Here is a 24,000-nt window from a genome sequence, read left to right on the forward strand (position 1 = left end):
TTTCGGGCCTATCCCCAGTAGGAGATGTGCAGGAGGCAGCTGATCGATGTTTCTCTCTCATCGATGTTTCTAACTCTCTATCTCTCTCCCTTCCTCTCTGTAAAAAAATCAATAAAATATATTTTTTAAAAAAAGTATTTACATTTAAATACATATAATAAAATAATTTTTGTTTATTTCACTGATTTTTATTTTATTTATATGTCAATATTTTATATAGTAAATAATATGTTAGTAACTTAGTATATACACTTAATTTAGAAATAAAATAAGTATATATATACAGATGTATATATTGAGGTTATAAAATAAAAGAAAAAGTCAGGAAAAAAATGATAGAAAGTGATAAAGGTGCAAAATAATATAAAAACTAGTGCATTAACAAAACATTAGGACACATTGTTCAGATTGTACTTAACAAGCAATAGAGAATCAGTAGATGTATGTGAGCAATAGAGTTAAACTGTCCAAACCTTGGAAAATCATAATTACCTGATGAGTACATACTGGAGAAGAGAGAAACAGAAGGCATAGTGGCCAGTAAGAGATTATTTAAATCACTGGTGAAAGGTCAGGAAGGCCATGCATAGGACAGTGTCCTTAGGAATAGGAGCTAATGAACTGGAGTGTGATAAGCTGGATGTGGAGAGCAAAGAGCATGCAAGAAGAAATCTCAGATCACTCATCCTGGGAAATGAGAGACAGGGTGCATGGTGGTGCCTTTATCAGAAATAGAAAAGTCAGAAGCAGAAACTGCCTCTGTACAGACTTCCAGCTTGCAATCAGACTTTGAAGTGGGAAAATCTATTGGGTATTTGAAAATGCAGGTCTCACAATGAAAAGAGGGTCTAAGTACACAAGCGGATTTAGGAATTGTCCATGTGACTTCACTAGGAGAAAAGACAGAACTCGAAAGAAAACAAGAAACCTCATGGTATGTAGATTGGGAAAGAGAAAGTAATAGTCACAATAAAAAGCTCAGGAGGGATGATCGGAAAGACAAAGAGAGAACATTAAGGGAAGAGCCACGAAAGAAAAGGATAGTTTCACAAAGGGAGAAATGGTGAAAAGCATGAAGCTCTGCAAGTGGTTAGCTAGAGGCTATGGGTGGTGGTGGTGGTAGCTGACCAGGATATTAGAGTAAGGAATACATAAATAAGCATCTACTTTCTCTGACTCAAATAAACTCATTCATATAACAAAGGGAGATCAAAATTTTTTTAATGAGATATACATCACATACCAAAGGTAGGTTAGTAACCATGTGTTAAAAAAATTTAAACAACAAAACAGAACAACTGAACCAGAGTCTGGATGGACTACAGGTTCTAATTAGATTTATCATATTAACTTTTAATACTAATAAATCATTTCATTTTCCTGCAAATCATTGCTAGCATCCAGAAGGTGAAGGGGCTGAGCAAAAAAGAAGGGGGTAAGAAAAACACAACAAAACAACTCATGGACAGGAATAACAGAGTGGTGATTACAGAGGGTAGGGGGAGGGGTCAGTGGAGGTGGAGATGGGTATATGGCAGATAAATGGTGATGGGGGAAAAAATAAAATAAAAATAAAATAAATAAATTTATTCAACCAGATATAATGTAAGATTTCCTGTAATCTGAAAAATCATAGTTCTTCTAAAATTGATATTATTGCTTTTGTAAATATTGGTTAAGATGGGGCACTCTTAAAAGTTTCTACTAAAGAAAAAGAAATATATATATATATATTTGCAGATTATGCTTGGGTTATAAATAACCCTTCAATATTAAACACATTGAGCAAAACCACAAACAGAATACATTAATTAAAATCATACTAAATACTAAAACGAACTTAAAAAAAATGACATTTGTCTTAAATGTTTCCACTCTTTTTGCAATCATAATTATATAATTTTATGGTTGAACGAAACTTGAAAGGAACTTGTTGACTCTTAATTAACCAAGTGGATAAGGAAATAGAAACTTAAAAACACACATATTTCATATTAAAAGAGGATACTGATTTTATGTTCATAGTGGAAAGAAAAAGGAATAACTTAAAACTGTAACAAACGTTTCTTTATCACTCTATAGGATGTGGATAAATTATCTGATAGACATAAAAGCTAGAAAAATAAATTTTATATCTATGCTTTAAGCTGTCAAAAAAGTTCTTCATTTTAGCAATCAACTGTTACACTTTTCTGAAAAAAAATATTAATAAGCCGAAACCGGTTTGGCTCAGTGGATAGAGCGTCGGCTTGCGGACTGAAAGGTCCCAGGTTCGATTCCGGTCAAGGGCATGTGCCTGGGTTGCGGGCATATCCCCAGTAGGAGATGTGCAGGAGGCAGCTGATCGATGTTTCTCTCTCATCGATGTTTCTAACTCTCTACCTCTCTCCCTTCCTCTCTGTAAAAAATCAATAAAATATATTAAAAAATATATATTAATCAAAGGATTTTCCTTGTATAATTACCATTAAGCACTCTAGGTTCTTAGGTCAAAATTAGTAAATTATATACATAAGACTGTGCAAAGTTAAGAAAACATAACTTACCGTTTTTTCTTTCCCAGGTTCCACCTGATCAGGCTTCGCTGCACAAACTTCCTGTGGCTGATCTTTCATTTTTTGAGTTGCCCCATCATCTCCCTCAGGCAATGTCTGGAGCACCCCAGGCGGTACCTCCTCCATCTTCATCGCTGGTGGTTCCTTTTCTTGCACTGCCTGAGGAGCCACTCTGCAGTCTTCAGGCGTTTCTTCAGCAACTTGTACTTGAGTTTTAAGTAAAGTCTGTTTCTGTTCCTCCTCTAGAGCTGATGTTTTTGCTCCTGGAGGAAACTTTTTGTCTTCAGGGGTTGGCTTTTTGTCTTTAGGAGGTGGCTTTTTTTCTTCTGGAGGTGGCTTTTTGTCCTCAGTGGTTGTTTTTTTCTCTTCAGGAGGTGGCTTTTTGTCTTCAGTAGTTGCCTTTTTTTCCTCTGGAGGTGGCTGTTTTTCTTCAGTGGTTGGTTTTTCCTCTTCAGGAGGTGGTTTTTTTCCTTCAATGGTTGCCTTTTTGTCTTCAGGAGGTGGCTGTTTTTCTTCAGTGGTTGGTTTTTTTTCTTCAGGAGGTAGTTTTTTATCTTCAGGGGTTGCCTTTTTTTCTTGAAGGGCTAAAACTTGGTCTTTTTCTTGTTTACGCTCTTCTTGTTTTTTATCTGTGGTTACCTTGGGAAGCATTTTTTCAAATAAAGGTATTTCTTTTACTTTTTCTGATATGATTTTTTCACCTTCTGTTTTTCCTTCTTGTTCCTTCTTTTTAACTTTTCCTTGACCAGGCATTGCAGTTTTCTGAGGTGATTGTTCTGTAGGGAAAGGCATAGGAGAGGCTTTTGGCCCTGATGGTGCAGGAGGCATTTTGCCCATGTCTCCAAGCTGCCCTGACATCGCTCTCTGGGTTTGGCAATTTAAACAAAGCCATTCTTGAATCTGCAAATAAAACAGCATTAAACAGATTAATTATATGATCATGTATTTGTTACACTGCATTTACCAAGGTTAAATCTAGCAATTTCTAGTTCTATTTTGTATATGGAGAATTGGATCACTGTTTTCTAAATCAGTGAAACAGTGATTTTAAAGAAGACTTCAAAAAGACTATCTGAAATTAAAAAAATATGAGGGATCCTTAAAGATGACTAATTTAACTCTCCTCACTATAAAAAAGAAAATAAATCTTTAACAATAAAGATGGACCCAGGAAAATACCCTCTCTTTTTCTTTTTCCTGTGTGTGAAAAATCTGCATTCACTCCAAATAGAACTATTAAATTTCATAGTAATTTTCATTTAATCACCAATTAATCAAGATTTTTTTTTTTTTAATTTAGCCTATAGTCACGTATCTCTTGACTTGGGTCAAAGGTAGCTCTATGTACCACAGTAGAACTTTACAAAGTACATGGAGATTTTTCAAGAATCACTTAGGCATAATTCTCTATGTGCTGTAGGATTAAAATAAAATTTCATTTTTAATAACATTCACACTTCTCATGTAGTTGAGCAAGACACATTCACAGGCTCCAACTGTTTGGTATCTTTACCCCCACAGTTTTTTGAATTGCTGACCAAAACAGTTCCTTATATCTCTGCTCCTCAGTGTAATTCATGGGCTACCTTTGCCAAACTATGGTGAGGACATGCAAATTCATGGGAACTACACCAAAACTGTTTTAGCAGGATCCTGGCGTAGAAGAAGATGGATCTGCCCTTTTAATAAATTGTTGGTTAATTCTTTTGCAAACTGAAGACTGAAAACTCTCTCAAAATATGTACAAATAATTATAAGGGAGACAGATTATATTCAACTAATATTATTATAGAATTCTTCCCTTGCTGATTTACGTTGTGCTTTTTCTTACATTATACTTGCTATCATGTACAAAGTAAAGCTATACGTATAGCTTCTAATTGTTACCATTTAATGAGTTCTTATTCTGTAAAGTATACAATTGGAGGTTCATACAAAATAGTATTGCATTCATATGTTTCATTGTCTTCTGCAAAGAACAATTTCAAAATGCTTTTCATACTACTACATCACTCTTTTCAGTTGCATAACTTAAATTATTTAGAGACAAAAATCACTTACTGTTCTAAGATATTATCAGATATATTAAGTTTCATTTCTTACTACAGCTCCCAATTTCTTTAGAGACATAAAAAAGGTTGCTTTATAATGGCTCTTTTGAAATCTGTAAGCCACTATAATTCTTATTTGCTGATCTAAAAGAGTAAAGACAAAAGTCAAATATTTAACTTCAGGAAAATGCTGTCTACAAAACATTAGTATGATTAAACATTATGGATTAATTTGCTCTTTGTATGATCATCCAGTACCAATTTCCTTCTTAATTCCTTCTTAAGCAGCTCTGAAGTGAATTGTGGCTTTTTAATATAAAAGTCTTAGGGGGGAAAAACCTGATTTGATCCCTTATGTCAAATACTAAAAGCTCCAGCCCATGTGCAGAATTGTCCCTGAAGGAGATACTTGCATATTATTTACAGAAAATCAATGTTAATCTCTGCTGTGGGTTTAAAAACTTGGTTGAGCCACATTTAAGAAATCTTCATTCAGAACCTGATATTTTAAAAAGCAAAACAGACACAAAGAGCTGGATCACTGTGCCATTTTGTGAAATGGATTCTAAAATCCAAAATCAGGCGTGTGTTAACCATTTCCGTCCAGGGCATATCCTAATGTAAACAAGGAAATTTTTAGTATACCAAGAATACAGGTTTAATTACATTGGCAATTCTGTTTTCTTAATTCCTTATTGTTTAAAGTATTTCATATGTCTCTATTCTCCCATTGACCTCTCCCTGGCCACCCTACCCGCTGTCCCCCACACATGCCCTTACCCTCCTTGTGTCTGTGTTCATTGGCAATTCTTGTCAATTTAAAATATGATTATTTTACCTGAGTTTTGGAGAAATATAATTCTTACAAAATTCTCCTCTCTTGCTACTTTCAGTATATAATACCATAGTGGCACACAGCTCTTGTTAAAAGGTGTGTTGAGGAAATTAACACAGTGACTATTTCAAGATAGTATAGTATATTCAGTATTTTCACACATTTGAAGTTCAGACAGGATAAAAGGTATGTTCTAATTAATCTTATTATAAAACACTTCATTCTCCTGATTTGAAATAATGCTTAATAAACATACAAGCAGTGATAACCCACACACTACTAAGGTCTCAAGGCAAAGAGAAGGCAATAGTGCCAATCTAAAAGAAACAGAATTTATCCTTACAGTTTCATTGGCTACTTTAAATTCATGTTTTGCTTTATATCTCGTACATATTCATTTAAACTTAATATTTTTAATCATTGCTATTTTGTAATATTTTTAACATGATGTTGCTTTACTTGGTCTCTTGGTTGCATGATTGACTTGCATTTTGAGTAAAACTACAAGGCAGAGCCTAATTTTTTTTTTTTACTGTCACCAAAATTAATCTGGAAACTGAGGTTACTATTCTTATTATGTTACAAATAACTATGACAACTATGTAATTACTAGAGGCCTGGTGCACAAATTCCTGCACCAGTGGAGGGTCCCGAAATACCCTGAGGGGTCCCAGATTGCAAGAGGGCGCAGGCAGCCCAAAGGACCCCACTGGTGCACAATTGGGGCCAGGTAAGGACACAGGAGGTTGGCCAGCCAGGGAGGGGTCACGGGAGGGTTCCAGGGTGTTTCCAGCCCATCTTGCTCAGTCCCAGTTGGCCTGACCCCAGCAGCAAGCTAATCTACCAGTTGGAGCATCTGCCCCCTGGTGGTCAGTGCACGTCATAGCTAGCAGTTGAGTGGCATTAGCATATCATTAGCATATTATGCTTTGATTGGTTGAATAGTCAACTGGTCAACTGGACATTTAGCATATTAGGCTTTTATTATATAGGATTCTGTATATTTCTTTCTATTTCTATCTATGGTGTACACATAGCATTTGGAAAGTGTATTTGTAATACTTATTCCATCAAGGAATGCACATCAAAGTAGGACGATTAGGACATGAGTAAAAATAAGTATACTAATAATTTGCTTCGAAAAATAAGGAAAATAAAAAGAATGCAATGGATTTAACAGGATTTTCTGATGAATCCATTTAGAACATAGATTTAATACATCATGAGTCTCACAAGAGTATTTTTTCACCAATCAGAAATGTTGAATGGATGGTCTCAAATATGTGTCTCTTCTTTCTGCAGCCCTAGAACCAAAATTAGAATGCCAACATAATCAACAAGGACATTTTAATATCAATAAAGAACTGAAAGACAGAAAAAACTTATAGTAACACCAAAATTTTATATTTCTTTAAACATGTACATTTAATTTTATTTTTTTATTGTGAGGGTAGAAAAACTCAGGGCAACAGTAAAATCTAAAGTGGAAATGAGAAAAGAAAAATGGACCAACACGAGTAAATGAAATTTCATTTTGGACAACAAAAGTCATTGTCATTATCATACATCACTAAATACAAACACAATTACTGGAATAATTTGCTTTACAAAAATAATTTGGGAAATGCTCTGTAAACACCTAAGAAGATGTAAAAATCTGTGGTTCACTTTTTTTTTGCATTCTTTACCAAAAAATAATCCCAAAGATTATTTTTATCAATATAGTCAGGAATTTAATTAAGATGTATTATATAACTAGGTCTAAAAATATTATCTGTACTTTTAATTCCTCAATAACTATACCATTAAATACTCATAATGTTTCTGATCCAGTGGCAATCTGAAGATAAATTAATCAAGATTCTTTAAATTATATGAGAATTCAGTGTATAATAAAACATTGCCATATATGATTTTCACTAGCTGAAAAGATTATACCAGACATACCATTATGTAACACTTGCAATTGTGAAACACATGACTATTCGTATTTTGCCTTATAGTTAAATATCAAGTTACGGTTTTCTCTTTGAAATAAAGACAGTCAGGCAATAAAAAATATACACTATAAATTATGTATAATGTATTATATATGTATATATATATGTATATATATATATATATATATATATATATATATATATATATATATATGGAAAGCATTTCTATTATTTACTTAGTTTACTACATAGAAAATTACAAAATATAAATGCTTATGTAGGCTTTTTAACATACTAGTCATCAATATAGATGCTCTCAGACCATTTCTATTTGTTTTTCTTTGTTTTTAAAATAGATATTACTTTTAGTATACTCTTAGTATCTTGATAGTACAAAACATAATAAAAGTTTATATTTCAGCCTTAGCCGGTTTTGCTCAGTGGATAGAGCATCGGCCTGCAGACTGAAGGGTCCCAGGTTCAATTCCGGTCAAGGGCACATGCCTGGGTTGCAGGCTTGATCACCAGTGTGGGGCGTGCAGGAGGCAGTCGATCAATGATTCTCTCTCATCATCAATGTTCTCTCTCTCTTCCCTCCTTTCCCTTCCTCTCTGAAATCAATAAAAATATGTATTTTTAAAAAAAGTTTATGCTTCATCTAGATTTTTAATATATTAAATAAATGCAGAAGACTCTGTAAAATCAAAAACATTTTATTCAAAGTTTTAATATTAATAACCAATATATCAATATTCATCCAAGTGGGAAAAATTCTGTTAGTTTATAAAAACTGTAACCCCACTTTGATTAAACATACTAGAACATATTCAATTGTCAGCTAGTACATGTCAATAAAATGTATTTATTTTAAAATTAAATAATCAGGGCTTGTTCCAAACAAAATAAACCTCCAAAAATCCATTAATCTTAAGTGGAGAGTGGGAAATGAAGGCAATAAAAACACAAAAAAAGGATGCTGCTGTGCTACTCAGCATTTTTCCATCAATAAGCAATTTGCTTTATATAACAGTTCAGCTGTAACTATAGCAACAATACCATTAAGAAAAATCTGAGAACTTCAGGCTTGCCTATTTATTTTTCCAAGTATCTTTTCTGATGCATGATAATAAGACCTACAGCAGGTTGAAATTTGCCATTAGACTTAAAATGAAAGGAAAGCTATGGTTGCAAAACCTACACAGCATGCATATTTGTATTTGAAAAATCTTAATAGCATTTTCACAAGAACTTTCATTAAAAGACCAACTGGACTGATTTTTGAAGTTTATATAATTTCCATCAATGAGGTATTTAAGCAGAGACTTGGTTGCCCCTACGCAAAATTCTGTAAAGAAAAAGCTAGCAATCAAGGAATTGGTACTACTAGTATAATACCATTGAGTTTCCTGCTTACTATTAAGATTTTGAGTCAACAATAAAATTTTTACATGGGTTTTTGTTTTTCTGTTTATTTGATTATCGTTCAGAATGTTATTTTTTTTTTAAGCTGAGAAATAATTAACACTAATAATCTTCTTAGAAATCACTATGACTCATTGACAGATCCAAAAATTGGGAGCAATGTTACCTGCAAATGGTCACTTGTATCAATGTCACTTACAGTCTTAGCATTAGGGTGTTCTGTTTATTGAAGGCCCATGCACTCTTACAATTCAATTTACATCCTGAAAATCATTTTTTGCTTATTAAAAGTCTAAATTATTTCCTTTGTTCCTTGAAAGGGAAAAAGACTGAAATCACAGTTCATGCGTTCTTTTTTCAGATTACAAAATCAGTTGTTCAGACTACACAATTAGGATATTAGAAATCTGTGATCACTCATGAGACTGCACTGTGCAACTATATGCAATAATGCACTTATAATATTTCTATTCTTATTCCTTGCTTCCTAAAAGTGAATAAGATGTGTGTCAACTCTTTTTCTCATCATACTCTTTTTGACTTGAATATACACTTACTCAGTATTTTTGTTCCCTTTACAAGCATTGAAACAAAACTAACTCTTATCCAAAATACATAATTGAAATATTGGGGTTCATCCTCCTTTAATTTATATGTAGTTATAAGAATAATATCAGAGTATATTAGAACATAACCACTCATAAAAACTAAGAAAAAAAGGCATTTAATTTTAAAGGAATTACTGAATATGAAGGGTAGGAATCAATAACAGATTCTAATAGAATATTGGATACTGTTAGGAACTTGTACTGAAGTTATCACTCTTAGGTCTAAATTAATCAGTGGTTCTGTCCCTACTCATCTCTCCTTTTATGTCTATGCTTATTTCTCTAAGACCCTCACACCCCTATACACCCACGTGAAGTCTCTGTTTCATTCAGTAGAATCTTTAAATGTAAGTTTCTATATAATGTAAATTACATTAACAGAAATTTCTATAATAGAAACATGCCAACTAAAGTCTTGTATTTTACACCAGAGATTAAAGCTATATTTAGATTATAATTTCATATTCCTAATTGATATTCTTTTTCAGTCAATTCTTCTTTGACTAAAGCAGGATAATTTTTCTAGCCACTTTCTCATCACAGTTCATACGTATTTTCCTAAACTAAAAAGTAATCTCAGAGTGTTTGGTATTTTAAATACCATTAAATAAAAAGTATATAAATACACAAATGAATTATTTTAAACTAGAGGCCCGGTGCACAAAAATTTGTGCACTCGGGGGGTAGGGGGGTCCCTCAGCCAGGCCTGTGCCCTCTTGCAGTCTGGTTCAGTCCAGGATCTTTTGCCATGTTCTCTCCAGCGAAGTTCTTCTGTCTCTAGGTTCTGTGTAGGTTCTGTCTTCTAAGTTCCGTGTGTAGGTTCTGTCTTCTAAGTTCTGTCTTCTAAGTTCTGTGTTCTAAGTTCTGTGTGTTGCTGTCTTGTTACATCTGTATTTATACCAGTTGATTCAATCCTATCAATCTCTATTACAAAGGTTAGGGTGTTTCTTATCTCCATTCCAGGGAGTAAAGATTATGTAGCTTAAGCATGATTTTTCATAGTTAAAGTGATTAATTACCCCCCTGGCACTTAGTTAAGAGTTTTTATTCCCTCCCTAACTTCAGGGGAAAATCCCTACCTGGGGAAACAACCTTTCTCAGAGACCTTGGTTAAAACACATAGTGCCAAGAAGGTGAGCAAACATATTAAGAACAGTATGCCATATATGCCAGGTCCCTTGAAACAGCAAGCATGGACTGGCTCCCGGCAGCAAAATATATATTTATTTGCATGGATAAGAACAAAATAGTGTTCATTTCCCTAATATCTTCCTAACTGCCTCCCTCTCTCCTTCCCTCCCTCCTATCTATCTCTATCTCTCTCTCTCTGGATAGAGGGCAGCAGGAATAGAGGAGGTATGAAGATCACTCCCAAATTTCTGCCACAAATTTCTGGCTGGATTGTTGTATCATTTACTAAGATAGGAACAACAGGGAGAAGGAGATATTTGAATATCCAATATTCTAAAGACATTCTTTAATGTATCAAGTGATGATGCTGAGTTAATTGTTCCTATGGGTCTGAAGCTCAGAAAAGAGATATGATACAGAGATACACATTTGGGAGTAACAGCAAATCTATAATGTTTTAAGCTATGGAAATTGATGAAATCCAAAGAAAAGGATATAGAGTAAGAAGATATGAGGAGCTATCGCCAAACCCTGAAGCTGTATAACATTCGGAAGCTTGGTTGAAGGTAATGACCTAACATCAGAGCCTGTGAATGAGCAGGGAATGTCATAGGTAGAACAGAAAAAGAAGCATGAACCATGGAAACCAAGAAAAAAAACCCTGGCCTGTGTTTCCAAGTGGTTAGAGCATGTTGGCGTATGTACCAAAGGGTCACGGATTCGGTTCCCAGTCAAGGGCACATACTGAGATTGTAGGTTGGATCCCCAGTCCTGGTCCGGGCTTGTGCAGAAGGCAACCAATCGATATATCTCTCTCACATTGATGTTTCTCTGTTTCTCTCTCACACCCTCCCCTTTTCCACTCTCTCTAAAAATCAATGGAAAACTATCTTCTGGTGAGAATTAACAAAATAAAAAAGGCAAATAAACCAAGAAAAAGAGAGCGAGGAGAAGCAGTCCTTGCCCTGGGTGGGTTGATGGTGCAAATAAACTGGATTCCTGAAATTTATTAGAGACTAGCAAGAACCAATTGTTTTGGTAAATTGTTATAACAGAGTGGTTGGGATATGGGAAATGCAAGCATAAAATATAAGTAACACTTTAGAGAAGTTTCATGGTGAAGGGTAAGTGGAAATAAATCACTGCATGAAATGAATATAAATTCAAGGCCATAAAATCTGAAAACAGATACCCCGGATTTGGAGACAGGCTCTGCTAGTTCCTAGCTGTGTGGATTTATATAAGTTACTTAATCTTTCTGTGCCTCAATGACTTCATTTTAAAACTGGTGACAATAATAACTTCATCAGAGGTTTTGTGAAAACACACACACACACACACACACACGACATATGTGGAGTTCTTAGAACCATATCTGATAAATAATGGATACTATACATATTTGTTATAGTTTAGTTCAACATGTAAAAATCTTTAGCACACTCAAATGCTGATTGACAGAATCCAACATAGAAGAAAAAATGAAATATATTTATCATTATCTTTAGGAGGAGAAATTGATGATTCTAATCATCTCATTTTTGCTTAAGAGAAGATTCTATTTTTATGAGCATTTATCACTTTTATAATAAAATACTAATTATATTTTAGAAAAAATGCATGTCATAAAATTGTGCATAATTATATATGTTGGGAAAAGAATAACAATGATAAAAGCTTGGGAAAAGAATAACAATGATAAAAGCTATTATATTTATCTACTTTTGTTGAAAATCTTACATGTAATTATGTGTATATATATATATATATGTATATATATATATATATATATATATATATATATGTATAAAAACAGAAAAAATACTGCAGGAATATTTGCTAAAATTATTAACAGTAGCTAATTATAAGTGACAAGAGTTATAGAGTATTTTGATTTTATTTACTTTGCTCCTATTTATTTTCTACATTTTCTGCAATTAATATTAATTATATATTTGTAAGTGGAAAATGCTACTTAAAAAATTAAAGACATTTTTCTCTGGATCCTGGAAGTGTATAAGTTAGGGCTTGATCAAAACCCAAGCTACTTAGCTGATACTGAAGTACTGAACCTGGGCCACCAATCTCGGGCCAACAACCTCCGGCCACTGAGTCATCTCTGGCCTTTCTATCCAAATCCCTAAGGTAGAATCAAAAATCTTGTTAGCTATATATTGCTGTCCAAACAATGTTCATGAAATACAAATCTGTGTATGACAAACTCCTAGAATGACTTTCCTTCCTTTTGAATAAAACTGTCCATTTGTAAGCCCCACCACATGCAGAAGCAGAAGGTCAGTGAATGCATTTTCTCTCTCAGGGTTAAATGTTTTTCATTTTTCACAGTTTATTTGCTCAGAGGCCCTTTCTTTTCTCACATAAAACTGGTGACAATAATAACTTCATCAGAGGTTATAAGCCAAGTTTTGCCTGTCCTTCAGAAACTGTTTTGTTAGCTAGTACTCCCAAAGCATACTCCAGTAAGTTCCTCTTTGTGCATGTCTTCTCCAGTCTCAGCCATTTAAATACAGGACAAGCCCTGGCTGGTGTAGCTGGGCCAGCGCTCTAACCACTGAGCACCCCCCCAGGGCAAGGCTTCATCACTTTCTGTTGCCTAATAGCCTCTTAGTAGTTGTAAGTCACCAAAAGATGTGAAATTCAATATATCGTTGGGAGAGATAACGGGCTTGATACCATCTTAGAATCCTAAGATTAAGAGACTGTTACATCATTACACAATTAAAGGTGAGATAGAAGCAAAAAGAAAATGCAACAGAAGATAGACTTTCAACATGCATTAGACAATCCAATTATGTAACTAACATCTTTGTCCTAATTTCCTGCCTAAAAGAGCAAATTTTTGCTTGACATAGAAGTTCAGTTTCTCTGGTAGCTACTACCAGAGAGTGAAAACAAAAACAAACAACAAAACAAACAAACGAACAAAAACCCAATGTGAGTATCCTGGCCCTTTTTACTTGTTTCTTACAGTAATAGTAATTACAATAGGGAACATTTCTTTTGAGCAGTGACTATGTGCCAGACACTGTTCTGAGTGCTTTACCTAAGTTAACTCTTTAAACCATCACAACAATTCTATGAGCTATGCCAGGTTATTATTCTCATTTACAGATGAGGAAACTGAGGCAGAGAAGGGAACAATAACTGCTGAGATTACGCAGTGAGCCACTGAGACAGGATTCAGGCCCAGGCATTCTGGTGCCTAAGTCTTTGATCTTTCTTAAACAGTACTCTACAGTGCTTCTCACAGTCACTTAATAACATTAAACTTAGAATACTTCTTTACTGACATTACATAATTTGTACAAAATACTTCTGTGAGCTTGGTGGGCATAAGTCAGTAACTCGAAACCCATCACGAGTTCTAGCCACTGTGAAGGTTAAATGTCTGGGCTTTCACTGCTAGGTCTACATGGGAAAAAAACATAACTTTTGGGGTGGTCATTCATCCTCCTCCACGAGGAAACTAACCTTGGTACTTTTATTACTAAATCTGTTTATTTAAAATATATATTTTCTTATTTCAGAGTTTAGTGTTTTCTTTTTACTTTCCTATACACATATACTCTACAAAGTTCCATATATTTCTATAAAATATACATAAAACATAACACTGTGTATCTCTGAAATAAATAAATGTATTTTTTAAATAAACAGATTTAGTTATAATGGTATCAACGGATTTTATCAATGAGATACTGCTTACTGATATAAGTAGGTGTTATAGACAATACTCTATAACAAATAATCATTTGAAATTTATTATTGTGAAAATCAGGCTAAATAAAAGCTAACATGTTACCCATAAATGTATCATGGTGAACTAGCTAAAGGATGCATAGTCATTATCCTTCCATTTCCTTAGCAGTGATATAACAATCTTGTACCACATTATGAATTAGTTCTTTTTATAAAGTATTTCCCCCCACAACAGTACAGGTTCTTAGAAAAGGTCCTAAAATATAACTCTTTTTAAAAATATATTTTTTTATTCATATCAGAGAGGAAGGGAGAGGGAGAGATAGAAACATCAATGATGAGAGAGAATGAGCTGCCTCCTGCCTGCCCCCTACTGGGGATCGAACCCGCAACCTGGGCATGTAACCTTGACCGAAATCGAACCCGGGACCCTTCAGTCTGCAGGCTGATGCTCTATCCACTGAGCCAAACCAGCTAGGGCTAAAATAGAACTCTTTTATTTTACTGTAAAGAACATGTGCTTTTTATCATGGCCATGGTTGAAAAATCATTTCCTTCAGACAACTGTTCTTCGCACACTCTTTAGTTTTGCAGCGCTACACATTCTTATGTCGATCTCCTTTTTAAAAGTGCAGGAACCTGGCAGTGTTCTAGCACCAGCTCCCATTTGTTTTCATGCAAGTGCACTGTCTGGGGGGATAATCAAACACTGGGAGCAGGTGCTGCTCTCCCCACTGCTCCCCGAGGTCCCCACGTGAAAAGGACATGGCACAGGGCTGGACACCCACTATCAGAGGCCCAACAACAGATGGACCGACTAAGATGAGCACTGCTGCCAAAATCTGGAAATGTCAAAATAAAACACAACACAGAGGTTGAGGGAAATGGGAAAGTAGTATGTGTGAAAATGGAACCTGAAATTAGAATCAATGTTGAAGAAAGTAAGATTAAAAATGTGTTTTCAGTTTCTGCAAGAATTCAGTTCACGTGTGGATGTTTTTAAAACGAGAATGAACCGGGCCCTTATTTTTTGTACATGTGCTACAGAAGCCATTTTTTGATAGTCTGTTTTAATTGTCTTAGCTTTCTTCTGTTTATTTAGGAAGCTTATGCTAATAAGCAAAAATAGAGGTCTGAGCCATTAAAGAATGTGTGGTTTTGTTGTTTTTTAATCCTCACCTGAGGATATTTTTTTCCACTCTTTTTTTTTTTTTTTTAAGAAAGAGGGGGGGAAGAGGGTAGAGAGAGAGAGAGAAAGGGAGAGAGATCGATGTGAGAGAGACACATCAATTGGTTGTCTCCTGCATGTGCCCCAATCGGGGCCAGGGAGAACCTGCAACTGAGGTATGTGCCCTTGACCAAGAATCAAACTCGAGACCCTTCAGCCCAAAGGGTCTGCAAGCTGATGTTCTAACAATTGAGCAAATCTACCAGGGCTAAAGAATTTATTTATTTTTTTAATCTTGGCTTCAAAGAAAGGTTATTGCTTGGGCAACAGGTAGATTCGGGAGAGGGTAGAGATGAAGAGTTGAGATGAGGTTGGAGAAATAGGCCTATTATTGGTGGGCCTTGCAAGCCAGGTTCATGAATATGAAAGTCATCCTTTAAAAAGAGAGAAATCACTGCAGTGTATTCAGTAGAACAATGTAATGTATGACATGAAGAAAATAAATATTAAGAAAATTGTTCTGAGTGCTATATAGGGTAGATTAAAATGAGAGAAAGACACGGCACTGACTTAGCTGAAAAGTATGCTAAATAAAGGGAGGCTGCAAAAACTGCATATCAACTTTCCTTTCAGACTATGGGAAGCAATCAACAAGCAATCCTAGGTAAGACTGTAGAGCCCAGGGCAATTCATGTGCTTGACTTTCTGGTTTAAACCATGTTAGGAGTGAGTAGTCCTCACCTGAGGAAGGCTTAAAGTGGGTGGGTACAGGGGGAATCTGGCTCTGTTCCCTTAGTGAATAAACTTTGGCTCCATGGGTCTAAAGGAGAACAAGAAAAATGAAAATCTTTCTGAAGAATAAGACGACAAATAGGCCTCTAAAATTGATTTATTAAAGTATAAGAAAAATAATTAGAAAACAATTTGGCATGTTGATAAAATGCTTTCTACGAAGTAGGAGGGAGAAGATCTGGAGATAAAAATACATCTTTTATAAGGCAAGGAAGATGGGTGAGGAGAGGAATAATTGCAGTAAATTAATAATGCAGTCATAGAGTTAAACTGTATTTTGATGTCAGAAAAGAAAGTATAAACTTTAAAATATTTGAGTGGAGTTGAAGAGAACAAAGACAGAAAAATTAAGTTGGTCAATGAAAGGACATGAAATAGCTACAAACATTCTAGAGGATGAAACCAGAACTGGAACAGGAGCAGTAAGCACAGGCACATTTGCTGAAAAGGACTAGCATATGCAGATGGTTGACTAAGCTCCAGGAAAAATCATTGCAGAGTGATATAACTATATTTATTATCTTAAAATCATTATACCATGCTTTTCTTAAGGAGATATTACAATTCATATTACATTTACTGCCGCAAAATGAGATTACGCTTCTGTATCACTGCATACTAGATAATATTTTTACACATTTTCAGAGAAAAGAGACATTAAAATACAAACTGTACATAACCAAGTTTCTATATGATGACACAGAAATACATTACATAAATATAATGTACTGGAGGTCCAATGCACAAAATTCGTGCAAGAGTAGGTCTTCCTTCCCCTGGCTGTCAGCACTGGCTTCCCTCCAGCACCTGGGACCTGGGCTTCCCTCACAGCCCCGGCTTCATCTGTAAGGTCATCTGGTCTAATTAGCATATTATGCTTTTATTATTATAGGTAATATAAAGACTATTCATGTAATAGTAACTATAAGATTTTCATGGGAAAAATATCTTGACAACACATTTCAAATTGCTAAGCAATAAATCTAAATGAAGAACTCCAAAATGGAATAGCTATACTATAAGTGCAACACTCTAAAATGCATAAAATTGTTTATAGCAGTATTATTTATATTTTTATAAAAACTAAATTAGAAGCATGCTAAGGGCTCCAAAATAAATTGTCATGCACTGACAAAAAAAATCTATGTATCAAAATGCTTACAAATGTGTGTGTGTGTGTGTGTGTGTGTGTGTTTTAATCCTCACCCAAGGATACTTTTTCCATTGATTTTTAGAGATTGGAAGGTAAGGATGAAGGGGGAAGGAAGGACAGAGGAAAGGAGGGAGGGAGGGAGAGAGAGAGAAAGAAAGAAAGAAACACCAAGTTGAGAAACACATTGATTGGTTGCCTCCTGCACTTACCCCAATTGACTGGGGCTGGGGATGCAGCAACCAAAGTATGTGCCCTTGACCAGAAATTGAACCCATGACCCTTTGGTCCCTGGGCCGGTGCTCTAACAACTGAGAATACCAGCTAGGCCTTCAAAATATTTTTAATGCCACAGAAAATGTGTAGCACATAATTCTGTTAAGTGAAAAATAAAATATAAAATTGTAAATATAGCTATTAATAAATATCTATAGAATCTCAGAATAAATGTGACAAATAAAATACGTAATGTTAAGAATAGTTGCAACATCAGGGAAATCAGTTATGATACATTGTCCAGTTTTGTTTTGGTTTGCTAAATAATTTTATGTATTTTCTAAATTTTCTACCATTTTTTCTATTATAATCAGGGAAAAAAGATTAAAATGTCAAATTTTGGTATTCTGTTGAAAGTGTTTGTGCATTTTGGTATTTGAACGGTAATATATCTGACAGAATTACATACTTTTAAAATATGCTTAGTAGGGTTATATTTAAATCATTTTTACAACCACGCCATTTTAAGTGGGGATCTAAAAGTCACCTTGAAAACACAGATATTAAATCTTAATTGATATTTTAAAGAAAATACTAATTTGCTTTTAATTTCAGGGAGTAGTTCAATGTAGCATGAATCAGTGGTTTATCGTTTGCTGTGACTACTATACAACTGTTTTTTTGTTTGTTTGGGTTTTTAAAATTTATCTTTATTATTGAAGGTCTTCCAAATGTCCCCCTTTTCCCTATTATCTCCCACTGTACCCCCAGGCCTTCACCACACTATTATCTATGTCCATGGGTTATACATATATGCATATAACATCTTTGGTTAATCTGTTTTGAAACTTAAAATAGCAGCCTAAAAATAAGGACATAATTGAGATGTACTTAGTGAAGTATTCCACAACATCAAAGAATTGATGGCAAGTTTTAACGTATAGTACGTTTTAAAGGTTATTTAGCACTCAGTTAGAATACATATTAGAGGAAAGCTTTTTTAAAATTTGAGTTATGTGGAAAATACATCTCTGGAAGGTGAAATAACGGAGATGAAAATGAAAGAACTATGATGGCACATACTAAGGCGCGTGACATCTTCCTGTTTGCTTATAACTTACACGTACTAATATTGAAGCTATATTCAATAAATATTTCTGGAACCCTTGTATGAATATACGAATGAATGTGTGAACGAATAAGTGAATGAAAGTGTCAACAGAGAGTTGTTAAAATATCTTAAAGAAATTGTAGTTCTTTCAACATATGTGTTTTGCTTTGCTTGTAAATAGTATAGCTATTTTAACTTTAGACCAAATGAATTTTAAATCTTTCAGGGGTAAAGCAGAAAGAGGAGCAGAAATAAAGAACTGAGTTCTCTTGTTTCCATTTTAAATCAATTTAGGCAAAACTATATAAAACCTATATTTTATAACCTAATGTATTGGATTTAATCTATTATAACAGGTTGTCTTCTAATCTTAAGTGTTGAACAAGAAGATGAGATTGAAAGAGAAACAGTATTCACATAGCCAAGTACATATATGACATTCCATTGAGAATGAGAGAGCCACAGAATAAGGCATATCTTTAACTTTGAAACTGATCACTATGTGAAAGTACTAGATATTAGTCCTTCAGTGCTTTAGCACAAAGGACTGTGGCCCTGAGTAGCAAGACAAATGATTATGTTTTCAGCAACAATGTCTCTACTTGGGGGGAAAATAGGGTTAGAATATGTAGTATCTGGGTGCCATGACTAAGAAAAGCTTAATACACTTTGGGGCCAAGCTTTACTAGTTCAGTCAAAAACTAAGTAAACATGTCTTGTGCCGGTGTGGTGCAAGTATGTAACTAAACGAATAATTATCTAATGTATCAATGCCAATGACAGTAGCAACAATAGTGCCTAAACATCTTATGGTTTCTCACTCTCGAAATTTCGATAGCCATTCCAGGAAACTTGTTATTTTCTGGAATTTACACCTCAAACTAAGGAGATGGAAAAGCTGCCTGTTGAGTAATTTCCGTGACTTGACTCATCTTAACCATTCTGTCACTCAGTGATCATCATTGCCCACTGGCTGCAGGCCAGTCCCCATGTTAGGTGCTACTGACACTCACTAGAGAAGAAAAGGCCCAGCTCAGCTTTATAAGCCTCACAATTGGTGGAATGAGACTGACATTTAAAACTCTAATACAATTTGATAAGCCTAGCCCAGGGGTCGGCAAACTGCGCTCGGCAAACCGCGGCTCGCAAGGCTCGTGCGGCTCTTTGGCCCCTTGAGTGTGGCTCTTCCACAAAATACCGGCTCTTCCACAAAATACCTACTTCGGCGCATGGGCCACGAAGTTTCAATCGCACTGTACGTGCGCGCCCACACGTGGTATTTTGTGGAAGAGCCACACTCAAGGGGCCAAAGAGTCACATGTGGCTCGAGAGTCTCGGTTTGCCGACCACGGGCCTAGAATAATGGTTGGGATTTTATCAAAATAAGAGGAAAGAAGATATGTCACCCTTATGATGGCATGAGCCAAGGTATGGTTAGGTGAGAACACCTGGAAGCTGTCTTCTAAAAACAACTATAAATCAGTCTTTGCCCTTGATTTCTTCACCCTCTGTCTCTTTGGTCCTTTTGCTTTTATGCAATTTACACTGCAGAGTAGCATAACGGAGAGGGAACTGTGCTGCAGAGCTGGGACTAGAGTGATATAAGTGAGGAACACACTTTGGAGCAAATTTAAAGGGGTATAGACAAATTAGGAGTCACAAGATAGTCACAGGGACGGCAAGTACAGCTTAGGGAATATCCTATGTAATAAAAGGCCAGTCACAATAAGCATAACAACTGGAACCAGAGACCAGAACCACCAGGGCCCCTGGTAGGGCTGGCCCCGCCCCCAAGCAAGTGGTTAGGGGTGATCAGGCAGGCAGGCAGATCAGTGGTTAGGGGCGATCAGGTAGGCAGGCCAGCGGTTAGGGGCAATCAGGTAGGCAGACAGCCCCTCGCAGGGCTGGCTCCACTCCCCAGCAAAGAAAGAGGGAGGCCCAGGCCACCGGTGGCAATTCTGTGGCAGGTGTGCATCAGGCCAGTGACAGCCCTGCAGAGGGAGGCCCGGGCCAGCCAAGTCATCATACCCTATGCCTATTGTCTTCAGAGGGAGGCCACTGGTGGCAGGGGTGGGTGTGGGAGGTGGGGGAGGCAGCGCTGCACAGATGGCAAGCAGTGGCAGTGGCGGGGATGGGGCCAGTTGCCTGCAGCTGGGGGAAGGAAAGCCCAGATAGGCCCTGATCTCAGGGCCAAGCCTAGGGACCCTACCCAAGGGGTCCCAGATTGTGAGAGGGTACAGGCCAGGCTGAGGGACCCCCCTGAGTGCACAAATTTTCGTGCACAGGGGCCTCTAGTAGTCAATAATATTGTATGGTGCAGGTGGGTACTTGAAATACTGGAGAGATCACTTTGTAAGTATATGATTGTCTAACCACCATGCTGTACATCTGAAACTAATAAAAAATAATATTGAATGTAAACTATAATTGACAATTTTAAAAAATAAAGGATCATGAAAAAGCTCAGGAGCCATATATTTTTAAAAATCAAAATTAATGCCAAAAAACCTCATGAAGAATAAAATACATTACAGAGAGGTGGTTGCTGTCCCTTTGTTTTACAACTTGTGTCATTGTGCAATGAAAGGAGACATTCCAGTCAGCCCATTGGTTCCCAGTTGGCAACAGCCCCTTCAGGTCCCTGTCAGGTCCTACCATGGCTGGATTTAGGAAGACTGACAGTGGTGTGTGAACAGATAGGGCAGTACAGGACTTTATATCTACAGTCACTTAAAAAATACTTAAATTGCCCTAGCTGGTTTTGCTGAGTGGATAGAGCAGTGGCCTGCAGACTGAAGGGTTCCCGGTTCGATTCCAGTCAAGGGCACATGCTCTGGTTTCGGGCTCAGTCCCCAGTAGGGGGACGTGCAGGAGGCAGCCAACCAATGATTTTCTCTCATCATTGATGTTTCTATCTCTCTCTCCCTTCCTCTCTGAAATCAATAAAAATATATTTAAAAATTCTTAAGTAAGTGTATATAAGGGTACTTCTTTTTCCAGAAGACACTGCGCTGCAGAAATCTATTCCCAGTCTGCTTTTGACTTGCTGTGGCATCTTGGAGGAGTCACTGAGCTCCTTTGACTTGCAATGTTCAAACTTACTCATAAATTACAGATAATAGTAACTGCGCTAACAGTGGAGCTACTGTGAAGAAAGTAATATGAAAGGGCTCTGTAAAGGTAATTTCCAGCTCATACTATATCAACCTACTGTTTATTCATTTTAGTGCATTCTTCATTTCAGGTAGAAATTTCCGACTGCTTCTTATGGTTCCTATGTCATTTTTTATGCAGTTGAAGGTCTCAGTTCCTTGAGCATCCTTATAACCTTTTTTTTTTTTTAACTCTCTCTCTGATAAATTGCTTGCCTGCATTTCACATAGCTCTTTTCTTTTTTTCTGGAGATTTCTCCTGTCCTTTCATTTGGGGCATGTTTCTTTGTCTCCCCATTATGGCTGTCTCTTTGTGCTTGTTTCTATGTAGTAGGTAGATGTGTTGATTATCTACTTCTTCAATTCAGCTGCAGGTTTTATTATGTGAGTGTTTAAATAGTATGGGGTTTTCATTTTGGTTTTTCTTACTTACTAAAAATGTGACCATCTCTTAAGACATACAATATAATTTTTAACTTTTTCATCCATGCCCCTGGCATCCATTTGTCTACCAACCAGTCACTCCTATTCTTCTTTCAATCTGGATTCTAAAATTTTCACCAAACAGCTCCAGCTAGTGTCTAAAGAGGCATCCTGCGTATTACAATTGACAACTCATTATCCTTTGAGTACAGGACATTTCACTTCACAATCTCTTTTCTTTTTCCTTCTAATGCAGAAGCACAGGACTCCCTTAGCTCTAGCTTCATCCTGGCTAATCTTTTATTCTTTACTGGCTCCACTTCTTTCTATTTTTAACATCACTGTTTGCCTGGATTTTTTTGTCTTGTTACCCTTTTTTGTCTTAAGCTCAGATCTCTCCAGTATTCTGGATACAAGTATCCATTTTTATTTGTTATAGTAATTCCCTTCAGGCCCACTGGCACCTTTTGATTACTAGTCCTATAATGAAAATTATTTTCATTTATGGTGCTACCATTTTCCAAATCACCCAGGCATGAAACATTGGCATCTATTTGACTACTTTTTTTTACCTTTACACTCACTTCCTATAATCTAGAATCAAATCATGAAGTTTTCCCATCTAACACTCCAAATGCCTGAGATGTGGCTTAGTGACTATCAAGCCAATCAGACAGAATTGCTATTAACTCCTTAGTTATTTGACTTTAGCCAGGTAACTTACTAATCCAGAAATAAGTTATAATATCACCTAATAGGTTATTGTAAAGATCAAACAAAATAAAATGACATTTGAAAGTTAGATACAATATGACATTATTATGCCATTTTCCTATAAGTAACCTATTCCTCATGTATTATTTAAATGTTTCTATCTACATACATATCCCAGTTTTTTCTTCAGCCTAGTACATCTTCCCATCACATACCACTTATATTCTACCATCATTCAAGTCCATCTTAAATATTCTTCCCTTCATAAAGACTTTGCTGGTAAATTACCCTTCCATACTAATATAATCTTTCTTCCTTTTAACACTTATACTGCTTTGTAGCCAATTCTGTATTTTTCAATTTTTTTGTTTTCTCTATCCCCTAGACATGTCTCCCCACTATATTTTTAAATTCCTCAAAATATTCCTGCTACAATGTCATTGCTCACGTAGACTATTATTGATTTTACTACATTCATTTTCCCTTTATTTGAAGTAATAGTTTATTACCAGATAAAATGGAAAATTTCTTAGATAAATGGTATCATATTTATCTTTAGTACATAGCCTTATTCAAATTGCTAAATAATTTAATTTGAATTCCTGTAAATTGTTAATGAATTCAATATAGTTAAGAAAAAAGTCAAAAGTACTTCGTACCATCTCCTGTTGTTCCATTCCATGACAGAAAATCAAAAAAAAAAGAAATACATTATTTTTTACAGTACATTATTGATGTTTCTATCTCTCTCTCCCCCCTCCCTTCCTCTCTGAAATTAATAAAAATATCTTTAAAAAAGAAAAGAGATACATTAAAAAACAAAAAGAAATATAAATTTCTTCTATGTTTTTCCCTAAGAACCAGTTTGTTTCTATAAAAACTTTTGGAAAGAAAAAAGAAAAGGATGTGCTATAATTTTCCCATAATGATGCAGGGTTTTTAAATAAGCAAATTACTTTTTATCTCCTTATTCTTCTTAGCCACGTCTCTGACATGAGAATTACCCATCTAA

The 24,000-nt window shown here is 35.6% G+C and overlaps 1 protein-coding gene across 2 annotated transcripts in view; it reads right to left on the reverse strand.

The window, feature by feature from the left end:
- The window catches only part of PCLO (piccolo presynaptic cytomatrix protein), a 280,628-nt gene that overhangs the window by 161,474 nt on the left and 95,154 nt on the right, over positions 1 to 24,000 (reverse strand). For both annotated transcript variants that reach the window (XM_081102328.1, XM_081102327.1), the window contains exon 4: positions 2,547 to 3,455. In XM_081102328.1, coding sequence (XP_080958454.1) covers positions 2,547 to 3,455 — 909 coding nt within the window. The remainder of the gene's footprint in view (positions 1 to 2,546; positions 3,456 to 24,000) is intronic.

The sequence above is a fragment of the Myotis nattereri genome, assembly GCF_964212035.1.
Source record: "Myotis nattereri genome assembly, chromosome: 11".
Classification (NCBI taxonomy): Eukaryota; Metazoa; Chordata; class Mammalia; order Chiroptera; family Vespertilionidae; genus Myotis; species Myotis nattereri.